The sequence below is a fragment of the Pristiophorus japonicus genome, chromosome 9, assembly GCF_044704955.1.
Source record: "Pristiophorus japonicus isolate sPriJap1 chromosome 9, sPriJap1.hap1, whole genome shotgun sequence".
Lineage (NCBI taxonomy): Eukaryota > Metazoa > Chordata > Chondrichthyes > Pristiophoridae > Pristiophorus > Pristiophorus japonicus.
The window spans coordinates 25,167,918-25,181,209 of NC_091985.1; the positions used below are offsets into that span (position 1 = coordinate 25,167,918).

At 44.1% G+C, this 13,292-nt stretch overlaps 1 protein-coding gene across 1 annotated transcript; it reads left to right on the forward strand.

Moving 5' to 3' along the window:
- Positions 1 to 2,825: 2,825 nt before the first annotated feature.
- On the forward strand, positions 2,826 to 9,595 carry cox20 (cytochrome c oxidase assembly factor COX20). The gene is made up of 4 exons (XM_070889196.1): positions 2,826 to 3,007; positions 4,938 to 5,052; positions 7,641 to 7,704; positions 8,950 to 9,595. The coding sequence occupies exons 1-4, from the start codon at positions 2,975 to 2,977 to the stop codon at positions 9,101 to 9,103; spliced, it is 366 nt and encodes a 121-aa protein (XP_070745297.1). The 5' UTR covers positions 2,826 to 2,974; the 3' UTR covers positions 9,104 to 9,595.
- Positions 9,596 to 13,292: the final 3,697 nt, after the last annotated feature.

Consider the following 13,292-nt stretch of genomic DNA (forward strand, 5'->3'; position numbering starts at 1 on the left):
TGAGGAGTTGCGAATGAAACTGAACACTGTGCAATCATCAGCGAACATCCCCACTTCTTACCTTATGATGGAGGGACGGTCATTGATGGAACAGCTGAAGATGGTTGGGACTAGGACACTGCCCTGAGGAACTCCTGCAGCAATGTCCTGGGGATGAGATGATTGGCCTCCAACAATAATAACTTGTATTTATATAACGCCTTTAATGTAATAAAACGTCCCAAGGCGTTATATAAATACAAGTGTTTTAAGTCAAAACAAATACATTTTAACACCGAGCCACATAAGAAGAAATTACGGCAGATGACTAAAAGCTTGGTCCAAGAGATAGGTTTTAAGGAGCATCTTAAAGGAGGAAAGAGAGGTAGAGGCAGAAAGGTTTAGGGAGGGAGTTCCAGAGCTTGGGGCCTAGGCAGCTAAAGGCACGGCCACTGATGGTTGAGCAGTTGTAATCAGGGATGCTCAAGAGGGCAGAATTTGAGGAGCGCAGACATCTCGTGGGGTTGTGGGGTTGAAGGAAATTACAGAGATAGGGAGGGGTGAGGCCATGGAGGGATTTGTAAATAAGGATGAAAATTTTGAAATCGGGGCGTTGCTTAACCAGGAGCTAATGTCGGTCGGCGAGCACAGGGGAGATGGGTAAGCGGGACTTGGTAAGTTAGGATACGGGCTGCCGAGTTTTGGATGACCTCAAGTTTACGTAGGGTAGAATGTGGGAGACCTGCCAGGAATGCATTGGAGTAGTCAAGTTTAGAGGTAACAAAATGCATGGATGAGGGTTTCAGCAGCAGATGAGCTAAGGCAAGGGCGGAGACGGGCGATGTGACGGAGGTAGAAATAGGCGGTTTTAGTTATGCCATGGATATGTGGCCAGAAGCTCATTTTAAGGTCAAATATGACACTTAGGTTGCAAACAGTCTGGTTCAGCCTCAGACAGATGCTAGGGAGAAGGATGGAGTCGGTAGCTAGGGACCGCAGTTTGTGGCAGGGACCAAAGACAATGGCTTCAGCCTTTCCAATATTTAATTGGAGAAAATTTCTGCTCATCCAGTACTGGATGTCGGACAAGCAGTCTGACAATGTAGAGACCGTGGAGTGGTCGAGAGAAGTGGTGGTGAGGTAGAGCTGGATGTCATCAGCATACATGTGGAAACAACAACCACAACCAGCTTTCTTTGTTCTAGGTATGACTCCAGCCAGTGGAGAATTTTCCCCAATTCACATTGGCTTCAATTTTATGTAGCGCTTTTAACATAGTAAACATTCCAAACTACTTCACAGGAGCGTTACCAAACAAGAGATATTGAGCCACATAAGAGATATTAGGAAAGGTGACCAAAAGCTTGATCAAAGAGGTAGGTTTTAAGGAGTGTCTTAAAGGAGGAGAGTTAGAGAGGTTTGGGGAGGGAATTCAAGAGCTTGGGGCCTAGGCAGTTGAATATAACAATAGCACAATGAAAGGGTCATTGCAACTAGACGCTCCTGATCATTCAATTGTCCAATGTAGCACTGAGCCACACAGACAAGGACACTCCCAGATGTTGATCCCCAGCCTGTGATGAGTTAACTGATTATCAGCTGGGGCTGCAGTCGGAACTCACTCTCTTAGAACTGTGCATGGTAACGTGATCTTGGCATGACTGCTGCACAAGTTCTCAGAGGGTTGTAGGATGTTATAGAGATAGGGAGAGGTGAGGCCACGGAGGGATATGAATACAAGAATGAGAATTATAAATTCAAGATATTGCTGGACCAGGAATCAACGTAGGGTTGTGAATTTTTGGAATTCTCTACCCCACAGAGCTGTGGATGCTCAGTCAGTAAGTATATTCAAGGCAGAGATCGATAAATTTTCGGGAATTAAGGGATATTGGGATTGTGCGGGAAGGTGGAGTTGAGGTAGAAGATCACACATTGCTTTTCCTCCCATCTTTGTATCGTCAGCAAACTTGGCTACATTACACTCGGTCCTTTCTTCCAAGTCGTTAATATAGATTGTAAATAGTTGGGGTCCCAGCACTGATCCCTGCAGCACCCCACTAGTTACTGGTTGCCAACTCGAGAATGAACCATTTATCCCGACTCTGTTCTCTGTTAGTTAGCCAACCCTCTATCCATGCTAATATATTACCCCCAACCCTGTGAACTTTTATCTTGTGCAGTAACCTTTTATGTGACACCTTGTCAAATGCCTTCTGGAAGTCCAAATACACCACATCCACTGGTTCCCCTTTATCCACCCTGTTCGTTACATCCTCAAAGAATTTCAGCAAATTTGTCAAACATGACTTCCCCTTCATAAATCCATGCTGACTCTGCCTGACTGAATCATGCTTTTCCAAATGTCCTGCTACTGCTTCTTTAATAATGGATTCCAACATTTTCCCAACCACAGAGGTTAGGCTAACTGGTCTATAGTTTCCTGCTTTTTGTCTGCCTCCCTTTTTAAATCGGGGCGTTACATTTGCAGTTTTCCAATCAGCTGGGACCTGTGGAGAAACAGAGTTAACGTTTCAGGCCGAGGACCTGTCGTTAGAACAGTTCTGCTCAGAGATACAGATGCTGCCTGGCCTGCTGCGTATTTCCAGTATTGTGTTTTTATTGCTTTGTTTCTTTTTTGGGGTGAAATAACTTTCTCCTGAATTCCCTATTGAGTCTGTGTCCAATTTTTTTTACAACTGACTACACTACGTGACTGCACTTGGATACGTTTTTCTAAGTTAAAGGAGCTTTAAAACACTGCACGATGTTCCTGGTGTTGCTGAACTTGTTCCTCTTGTCCAGTTCTGTACAGAATGCAACAGCCCCACGCATGCGCAGAGCTACCTGCCCGTCTCTTCCGCTCCCGGCGGCCGGTGCTTTCGGGGGCGTCGGGTCGGTCATTGTTTCGATGATTGAACGCGGACTCGGTAGCACTGAGCATACAGCGGGGCGGGGAAAGGTTTTAGATTCCCGGTGAGCAGGAGAAGCCGCCATGTCGACCGACAGTGAGGCGGAGAAGTTGAAGGTGAACGCGTCATAACGGCTGTTTGGGGCGGCAGGGCCCCGGGAGGTGAAAGGTCATGGGCATGCGCACTGGGCTCCTTCAATGTCAAGCCAAGGTCCCTGCTCCTCCCGGGGAAATGGCCGTCTGAAATACAAAGCAGAAAATGCTGCAAATACTCAGCAGGTTCAGGCACCTGCACACCAGCATTTTCTCTTCATATTTCCAGATTTTTGCAGTGGTGAAATGGGCTTGCTCTACTGTTGCATAATTCTTACAGTTCTGAAAATGGCACCTCCTTTTGGCGCCTACCTGTCAAGTCACCTCTGAAAAATAAACGCAACTCCATTTTGTGCAAACGTTTGCAAAAAGATGTCGGCACTCTGCCCCCCGCAAATAGCCTGCTGACATTCACAATTTAAGAATAGGCTGTGTAACTGTACCCCACAATGATCAGTGTCATACTGAAGGAATGCATTATCAACAGTGTCGTCCTTCAGTCGAGACCACCTCTGATTGCTCTGATGTTTCAGGCAGACAATAAATATTCCCTGGAACAATTTGAAATTTGAAAGGCAAAGAAAGACTCCAAAGGGCTTTACTGCAAATGAAGTACTTGTAATGTAGGAAAACGCGGCAGCCAATTTGTGCACAGCAAGGTCCCGCAAACAGTAATGTGATAATGACCAGATAATCTGTTTTTAATTATGTTGATTGAGGGATAAATATTGGAACATTTGAATTTTGAAATTTGCAGAGGATGTTCCTTGTTTTGTAACCAACGTACCTCCACTCACCAACTTAAAGCAGATTGATGACTCGCCTTGCCCTGGCCTCTCTTGAATTCACTGCCCTCCTGCGATGTTCCCTTTTATTTTGTTTTGGGTGCGCGGCCCGTTCAAATGTCTGTGCATGCGCGGTCTTTCCCATCAAAAGCCGATGAGCCGGCTGCGCGGGACCTCCTGATGCCTTAAAGGGAATATTACCCCCTGTCCTGCCTTAATCATTCCCTCCAATATAAACTCTTCTACCCATATTGACAGCCAGTACAGCGGGACCTGGGGGTACTTGTGCATGAAACACAAAAGGATAGTATGAAGGTACAGCAAGTGATCAGGAAGGCCAATGGTATCTTGGCCTTTATTGCAAAGGGGATGGAGTATAAAAGTAGCGAAGTCTTGCTACAGCTATATAAGATATTGGTGACGCCACACCTGGAATACTGCGTGCAGTTTTGGTTTCCATATTTACGAAAGGATATACTTGCTTTGGAGGCAGTTCAGAGAAGGTTCACTAGATTGATTCCGGGGATGAGGTGGTTGACTTATGGGGAAAGGTCGAGTAGGTTGGGCCTCTACTCATTGGAATTCAGACGTATGAGAGATGATCTTATCGAAACGTATAAGATTATGAGGGGGCTTGACAAGGTGGATGCAGAGAGGATGTTTCCACTGATGGGGGAGACTAGAACTAGAGGGCATAATCTTAGAATAAGGGGCTGCCCATTTAAGACAGAGATGAGGAGAAATTTCTTCTCTCAGGGTTGTAAATCTGTGGAATTCGCTGCCTCAGAGAGCTGCGGAAGCTGGGACATTGAATAAATTTAAGACAGAAATAGACAGTTTCTTAAATGATAAGGGGTTATGGGGAGCGGGCGGGGAAGTGGAGCTGAGTCCATGATCAGATCAGCCATGATCTAATTGAATGGCGGAGCAGGCTCGAGGGGCCGTGTGGCCTACTCCTGTTCCTATTTCTTATGTTTATTCATGGCTGTTGCTGCTACAGGTGATGTGTTTGCTTACATAACAACAGTCTCTGCACTTCAGTGTAATTCATGGTGTGAGCTGCTTTGTCAACTTTATTAAAATTGTGTGCAAACCTAGGGTTTCCAATCTATTATTAGAAATAAATAATTTTTCTAATTTGTCAATAAAACTTTTTTTTGTGCTTGTAGTCATTCAAGCTCCTGGGAATCTTGGATGTGCAGAACCTTCCCTGTGCCCGAGACTCTGTACTGTATGGATCGGCTGGTGCTCTGGTAGCTGGGCTTGGCCACTTCCTTGCAACAAGTAAGCAGCATCCTCAATATTTTAGTGATTCTTTTTCAGAGCTCTGTTCTGTAACATTTATCATAGAGTCGATAAGAACAGAAAAGGTTTGCCATTGGCAGTGCTGTAATACTTGAAGTGTGTGTGTCTGTATAATGTTAGGATTTATTTTGTATTGGAGGCGATCATTCTGGTCAAGGTGAGGGATACTCGTGTTGGAAAAATAGACAGCCTCCATTTCCTTACTTCTTGCACCCAGTGTCAGGCATACCACAATCCTATGCAAGGTGAAGCTCCCTCTACCCTGCCCTAATGATGTACTTTAACCTCAAGCTTAGCGGAGCACCTCCCACTGACCAATGTCCTGTTGTCTTTGTGCTGTCTCTGGAGGACGCTGCCAATTAGTGCTGAATTGTGAATGATTTTGAAATCTAGATTCATGCCTACATTGAGATGGGTTAAATCTGCTCAAACTAATTTCAGACGGGACCTTTGCGGCTAGCCAAAGGTGGAGACTTCCATTGTGTCAGCGTTGTGATGTGACCCGAGCCTCAGAGGCAGTGCTGTGCCTTATTGCACCGTCATAAACCACAAGATGAAAACGCAAATGGTTTATAGAATTCAGGATTAAACAGAAACACAATCATATTGTTTAAAAAGTTCTCAAATTTCTATTGTTTTGTATAATCTATATTGACTTAAATTTACTTTTGGGTGTATTAAGCAGATTGCAGGGTAGAATTGGTGTAGTATAGTTATGATGTGATGTGGGTTTTTATTGCTCAGGTTAACTCACCTTGCCCTGGCTATTTTTGAATTCACTGCCCTTCTGCGATGTTCCCTTTATTTTGTTTTGGGTGCGCGGCCCATTCAAATGTCTGCATGTGCGGTTTTTCCCTTCAAAAGCCAGAGAGCCGGCTGCACGGGATCTCCAGACAACTTAAAGGGAATATTGCCCTCCTGTCCTGCCTTAATATCATTCCCTCGATATAAACTCTTCTACCCATAATGACGGCTATCCCATGACCTTGCCATCTCAAGTGGCCTTTCTATTTCCATCGCCTCAATCACAGACAAAGCCATCTCTGGCCAATTCATTATATCCCTCACCACTCACATCCCCATTCCAATTCCACTTCCCTTGGGGAACAGCTTCCCCCTCGCCCCCCCTCCCCTCAAGTCACTTACAATGGCACTTTCAAACTCCCAACCGTCTAGCCTTTGGCCCTCCATTCGCCACGACACTTCTGAGATTATTGATCTGCTAAATCACACCTTCACGTCAACCTTTAATACCGTTGTTCCCAGTCAGGCCCTTACTCTCCTCCACCTGGTGCAGCTTACGTCTAAGGGACCCAGATTTGCACATTTATGACGCACATGTGGTTTAGCCACTCGTCGCCAGATCTGGCTGGATCACATCAAGCACTATCGGGCCCTTCTCCCCTCTGGTATCTAGCCCAATCTCCCCTATGGTATCTAGCCCAATGGCCATTTTTTATGTATGAGCCTGGATTGGTGAGTATCGGCAGGCGATTTAACTGTGGGAGGGGGCATCGCCAAGTCTGACCTTGTCTTTACCTGGTTGTCCACTTTCCAATAATGAGTAGGTAGCATCTCTCCACAGATGTTTCCTGGCCTGCTGAATATTTCTAGTATTTTCTGTTTATATTTCGGTTTTCCAGCATCCGCAGTGTTTTGCCTTTGTTCCAACATGTGACTGGTAATCAAGACACCAATAGTAGTTGGCCCATCACTAACCTGGCTAAGACCAGCGAATTCCGCATAGACTGGGAATGGAACCAGGGACCTTCTGGCCTTTAGCTCATTTACACACTAGCCATGTTTTATTTACAATAACAACAACAACTTGCATTTATATAGCGCCTTTAACATAGTAAAATGCCCCAAGGCGCTTCACAGGAGAGTTATCAAACAAAATTTGATACCGAGCCACATAAGGAGAGATAATACGGGCAGGAGACCAAAATCTTGGTCAAAGAGCTAGATTTTAAGGAACGTCTTAAAGGAGGAGCGCAAGGTGGAGAGGTTTAGGGAGGGAATTCCGGAGCTTAGGGCCTTGGCTGTCAGTGGTGGAGTGATTAATATCAGGGATAAGAACGAGGAGCAGGAGTAGACCATAAAGCCCCTTGAGTCTGCTACGCCCTTCAATAAGATCATGGCTTATCTTTGACCTCAACTTCACTTTCCCACCCGATCCCCATATCCCTTGATTCCCCTAGGGTTCAAAAATCTATCTATCTCGGCCTTGAATATACTCAACAACTCAGCATCCTCAGCCCTTTGGGGGAGGGAATTCCAAAGATTCACAACCCTCTGGGTGAAGAAATCCCTCCTCATCTCAGTCTTAAATGGCCTATGCCATTTATCCTGAGACTATGCCCCCTAGTTGTAGACTCTCCAGCCAGAAGAAACATCCTCTCAGCATTTATCCTGTCAATCCCCCTCAGAATCTCATGTTTCAATGAGATCACCTCTCATTTTTCTAAACTCCAGAGAGTATAGGTTCAATCTCAATATGAAATTGGTGATCACCTTTGACTTTTGTTTTAATTTTTACAATAATTCTGCTTTCTCTTTTCCTGCAGGCAGAGTAAAGCGATCTTTTGACTTTGCTATGGGGAGCTTCCTACTTACAACTTTGGGGACTTGGTAAGTCTGGTTGCCTGTTCATCTCGAGAATGTATCTTTGTTTGCAAGGTTCTCCTTTGTTTTATGTTCTTTCTTGATTTTGATTTTTTTTTGTGAACATTTGGGCTTTTAGCTTCTCTCCACTGCATGTAGCAGTTTGATAGAGCATTGTGCGTTGTGAGGGGACGCCCTTATCCCACTCACACCGTCTCTTGCTCAGGCTAACCGGAACTCTGTTTAACGCATGCTTAAAACACGTGAGCAGCGCTGAGCTCTCTGGGGTTGGAACACAGTGTATTAGCACTGGCGAAGAACGACTGCCTACTCTTGGCTCTTTAACATTAGAATCGTACGCAAAGTTGTTGCTAAGGTGCACTCGCACGTAGCCGCGCAGTACCCTGAAAGATCCCACGCATGCGCAGAAATTTGAAAAGAGATTGCGCATTGAAGAAACAGGCCGTGCAGAACATAGTGCAGCTTACAAGGAACTTTAATCGTGTGGTGCATAAACACTGGCATCGATCAGTTGGGCCGAATGGCCTGTTTCTGTGCTGTAAAATCTATGTCATTCTTAAAAGTGGTAAGTGTAATTTAATTTAAGCTTAAAAAAAATAAAGTTTTAAAAAGATGCCTTTGGCTCACTTGAACGCTAAGTGAGTTTATCCAATAATTATGTGAACCATACAAACCAGAACGATCCCAGTTTTATTTCTCAGCTGGCCGGTGGGGGTGAGAGGAATGGTGGTTGTATTCCTTCTTGTGGCTGGGTTCGGGAGGAGAAACTCAGCCAGGGTTTATTATCAAGCAACCCTTGCTGGAAGTGCACATGCCAGGCTGTCGGGAGAGGGCTCATCTGTGATGCTCCCTCCAGTCAAATAGCCTGCCAGCTCACTCCATGAAGGTTCACACACGGTCACTTGGCTGAGGTGCTGAGGGTGACTACAAAACTGTGTACCACATTATTAGGCAGTAGCTTCAGGGAAGGGAGACAATTGTTGACTGGGATAGAAGGGTCAAAGTTGCACTTGTATTGCGCGAGAGGGGGTCTTGTAGCTTTGCTAAAACACAGATCGCCCTCAGATTGGTGACTTCGAACCACAATGATGCTGGGCTTTGTGCAGCCACTGCTGTATTGGTGCAGGGGCTATAGTACAACTGGGCTTGCAGCCTGTAGTGGGAGTATCTCAACGCACCTGAAATTCTGTGTGATTGCTCGAAGTAATTTGAGGCAGAAAAACATTTTGAATATGCGTATATCTTTTCCAGGATGTTCTGTAGGTATCAGAACGCAAAGCTGAGAATCCAGCACCGAATGGTGCAGGAAGGTGTGAAAAACAAGGTTACGTTCGAAGGGACCAAAATGGATCCAACCAGAAAACCGGACAGAAGCAACAAGGACAACCAAGGAGACAACTCATAGACCATTGGCCCGGAGGGCAATGTAGCTTGTGGCCAGAAAGATGAATTCTTGCGAGTTCAAAGAATCTCATTTCATACTGTGGGTTGTAGTCCCAGCCCCCTGGATTGAGAAAGCCTAGTCTTTTTCTAAAAATGGGTGTCCAGCGTGAGGGGCACCGCTGAGACAGTGTGCAGCTGTACACTTTAATCGCAAGGAGGTATATTTGCTATTGCCATGCCTTCAGGGGTAATTTTCTGACTTTGAGCTCCAAGTGGGAAGTGTATACTGGCAATTTAGGCACACAGTTTTTTTTCACTATTCAGTTCAATGGTTGGAAAATCATACACAGCATGGGCTTGAATTCTGATGTGTGCGACTGCTGGTAAAGGTCTTTTCTGAATGCAAAGCCAGAAAATTATCCCTTGTGTATAAAGAATTCAAATCCAAAATCGATGATGCTTATACAATGGCTCAGAAATACATTGACTTTAAATTAAAGGCCTCTAAGATTAAGATGTTGCAATTTTCTAATAACTTGTATGTTTAAAGTTTATACAGTTACAAACCTCATGTGGGGAAGTTTCTTGTCTCTGACAAGAACATAAGAATTAGGAGCAGGAGTAGGCCCTTTGAGCCCTTCAATAAGATCATGGCTGATCTTCTACCTCACCTCTATCTTCCCGCACTATCTCAGGCTGGGTTCACCCAGACTCTCCTCCTTGTACAGATTTTGATCATCAAAGCATTTTTCTTTGTTCTCTTAGAACTGATTGTAAGTTGGTGACTATGCGGAGGGGTGGGGGGGTCATAGGAACAGGAGGAGGCCATTCAAGCCCCTTGAGCCTGTTCCGCCATTCAATAAGATCATGGCTGATCTGTATCTTAACTCCATCCACCTGCCTTGGCACCATATCCTTTTATACTCTTGTCTAACAAAAATCTAGTAAACTCATTTAAAATTATTAATTGAGCCAGCATCTAATGCTTTCTAGGGGAGTGAGTGCCACACTTGCATGAAGAAGATGTGTGCTGACTTCTCTCCTGAATTGCCTGGCTCTGATTTTAAGGTTATTGTCCCCTTGTCCAAGACTCCCCCACCAGTGGGAAAAACATTCTCTCTATCCACCCTATCAATTCCTTTCAAAATCCTAAAAAAAAAACCCTCAATAAAACCAGCCCTTAAGTTTCTATTTTCCAGGGAATGCACACCTAGTTTATGTAATGGGTGGAACCAGACTTTGCGTATATGGCAACTGCAACGTCTTTTAAAGAATTGGACACTTTTTATTTTTTACAGGCTCTCCTGAGGATTCTTCAGTCTTTCTGCTTCAAACCTTCTTTGGTGTCCAAGTGAACCCGCTGCACTTTGAAAGCTAGAAACAGTGGAGGTCCAAAGAGACTTATATATAGAAACATAGAAAATAGGAGCAGTAGTAGGCCATTCGGCCCTTCGAGTCTGCACCGCCATTCAATATGATCATGACTAATCCTCTATCTCAACGCCATATTCCCGCTTTTTCCCCATACCCCTTGATGCCTTTTGTTTCTAGAAATCTATCTATCTCCCTCTTAAATATATTCAGTGACTTGGCCTCCACAACCTTCTGTGGTAGAGAATTCCACAGGTTCACCACCCTCTGAGTGAAAAAATTTCTCCTCATCTCGGTCCTAAATTTCCTACCCCGTATCCTGAGACTGTGACCCCTTGTTCCCAGCCAAGGGAAACATCCTCCCCACATCCAGTCTATCCAACCCAGTCAGAATTTTATACGTTTCAATGAGATCTCCTCTCATTCTTCTAAACTCTCGTGAATACAGGCGTAGTCGATCCAATCTCTCCTCATACGACAGTCCAGCCATCCCAGGAATCACTCTGGTGAACCTTCGCTGCACTCCCTCTCTGGCAAGTATATCCTTTCTTAGGTAAGGAGACCAAAACCGCACACAATACTCCAGGTGCGGTCTCACCAAGGCCTGTATAACTAGTAAGACATCCTTGCTCCTGTACTCAAATCCTCTTGCAATGAAGGCCAACATACCATTTGCCTTCCTAACTGCTTGCTGCACCTGCATGTTTGTTTTCAATGACTGGTGTACAAGGACACCCAGGTCCCTCTGTACATCGACACTTCCCAAGCTATCACCATTTAAACAATACTTTGTCCTTATGTTTTTCCTACCAAAGTGGATAACTTCACATTTATCCACGTTATACTGCATCTGCCATGTGTTTGCCCATTCACTCAACCTATCTAAGTCGCCTTGCAGCATTTTTGCATCCTCCTCACAACTCACAATCCCACCTAGTTTTGTGTCGTCAGCAAACTTGGAAATATTACATTTGGTTCCCTCATCCAAATCATTTATATATATTGTGAATAGCTGGGGCCCAAGCACTGATCCCTGTGGTACCCCACTAGTCACTGCCCGCCATCCCGAAAAAGACCCGTTTACTCTCTGTTTCCTGTCAGATAACCAATTTTCAATCCATGCCAATACATTACCCCCAATCCTTTGTGCTTTAATTTTGCACACTAACCTCTTATGTGGGACTTTATCAAAGGCCTTCTGAAAATCCAAATACACGACATCCACTGGTTCTCCCTTATCCTATCAGTTACATCCTCAAAAAACTCCAGTAGGTTTGTCAAACATGATTTTCCTTTCATAAATCCATTTTGACTTTGTTTAATCCAGTTGATATTATCTAAGAGTACCGTTATCACATCCTTTATAATAGACTCCAGCATTTTCCCTACTACTGATGTCAGGCTAACCAGTCTGTAGTTCCCTGTTTTCTCTCGCCCTCCTTTTTTAAATAGTGGGGTTACATTTGCCACCCTCCAATCTGCAAGAACTATAGAATTTTGGAAGATGACAACCAATGCATCTACCATTTCTTTTAGTACTCTAGGATGCAGATCATCAGGCCCTGGGGATTTATCTGCCTTCAGTCCCATTAGTTTCTCCAGCACTATTTTCTTACTAATTATCATTTCCTTTCATTCCCCTTGCTCACTAGACCCTTGGGGTTCCCCAGCATTTCTGGGACATTATTTGTGTCCTCTTCCGTGAAGACAGAACCGAAATATTTATTTAATTGTTCTGCCATTTCCTTGTTCCCCATTACAAATTCTCCTGTTTCTGTCTGTGAAGGACCTACATTTTTTTTCACTAATCTTTTTCTTTTTACGTACTTGTAGAAACTTTTGCAGTCGGTTTTTATGTTCCTTGCAAGTTTACTCTCATACTCTATTTTTCCCCTCTTAATTAATCTCTTGGTCCTTTTTTGCTGAATTCTAAACTGCTCCCAATCCTCAGGCTTGCTACTTTTTCTGGCAACTTTGTATAACTCCTCTTTGAATCTAATACTATCCTTAATTTCTTTTGTTAGCCATGGTTGGGCCTTTTGTGTTTTTACGCCAGAAAGGAATGTATAACTGTTGCAATTCATGCATTTGTTCCTTAAATATTAGTCATTGCCGATCCACCGTCATGCCTTTTAATGAATCTTCCCATCTATCATAGCCAATTAATTCCTCATACCTTCGTAGTTTCTTTTGTTTAGATTTTGGACCCTAGTTTCAGATTGGACTACCTCACTTTCCATCTTAATAAGAAATTCAATCATGTTATGGTCACTCTTCCCTAAAAGACCCCGCACAACATGACTGTTAATTAACCCCTTCTCATTACACAATACCCAATCTAGGATAGCCTGTTCCCTAGTAGGCTCCTCAACATACTGATCTAAAAAAACCATCTCGTACACACTCCAGGAATTCTTGGGGTGGGGGGGTGGGGGTCCAGGTACATAGGTTATTAAAATGTTATGGACAAGTACAGAAAATAATCAAAAAGGCTAATGGAATGCTGGCCTTTATCTAGAGGACCAGAATACAAGGAAGTAGAAGTCATGCTACAGCTATACAAAGCCCTGGTTAGACCACACCTGGAGTACTGTGTTCAGTTCTGGGCATCACACCTTCGGAAGGATATATTGGCCTTGGAGGGAGTACAGCGTAGGTTTACCAAAATGATACCCGGACTCCAAGGAGTGTTTACACAAACTAGGGTTGTATTCCCTGAAATTTAGACAGTTATGGATTGATTTGATCAAAGTTTTCAAGATACTAAGAAGAACTGATGTGGTTGATAGAAAGGAACAAGGGTTATAGGGAACAGGGAGGAAAGTGGAGTTGAGGCCATG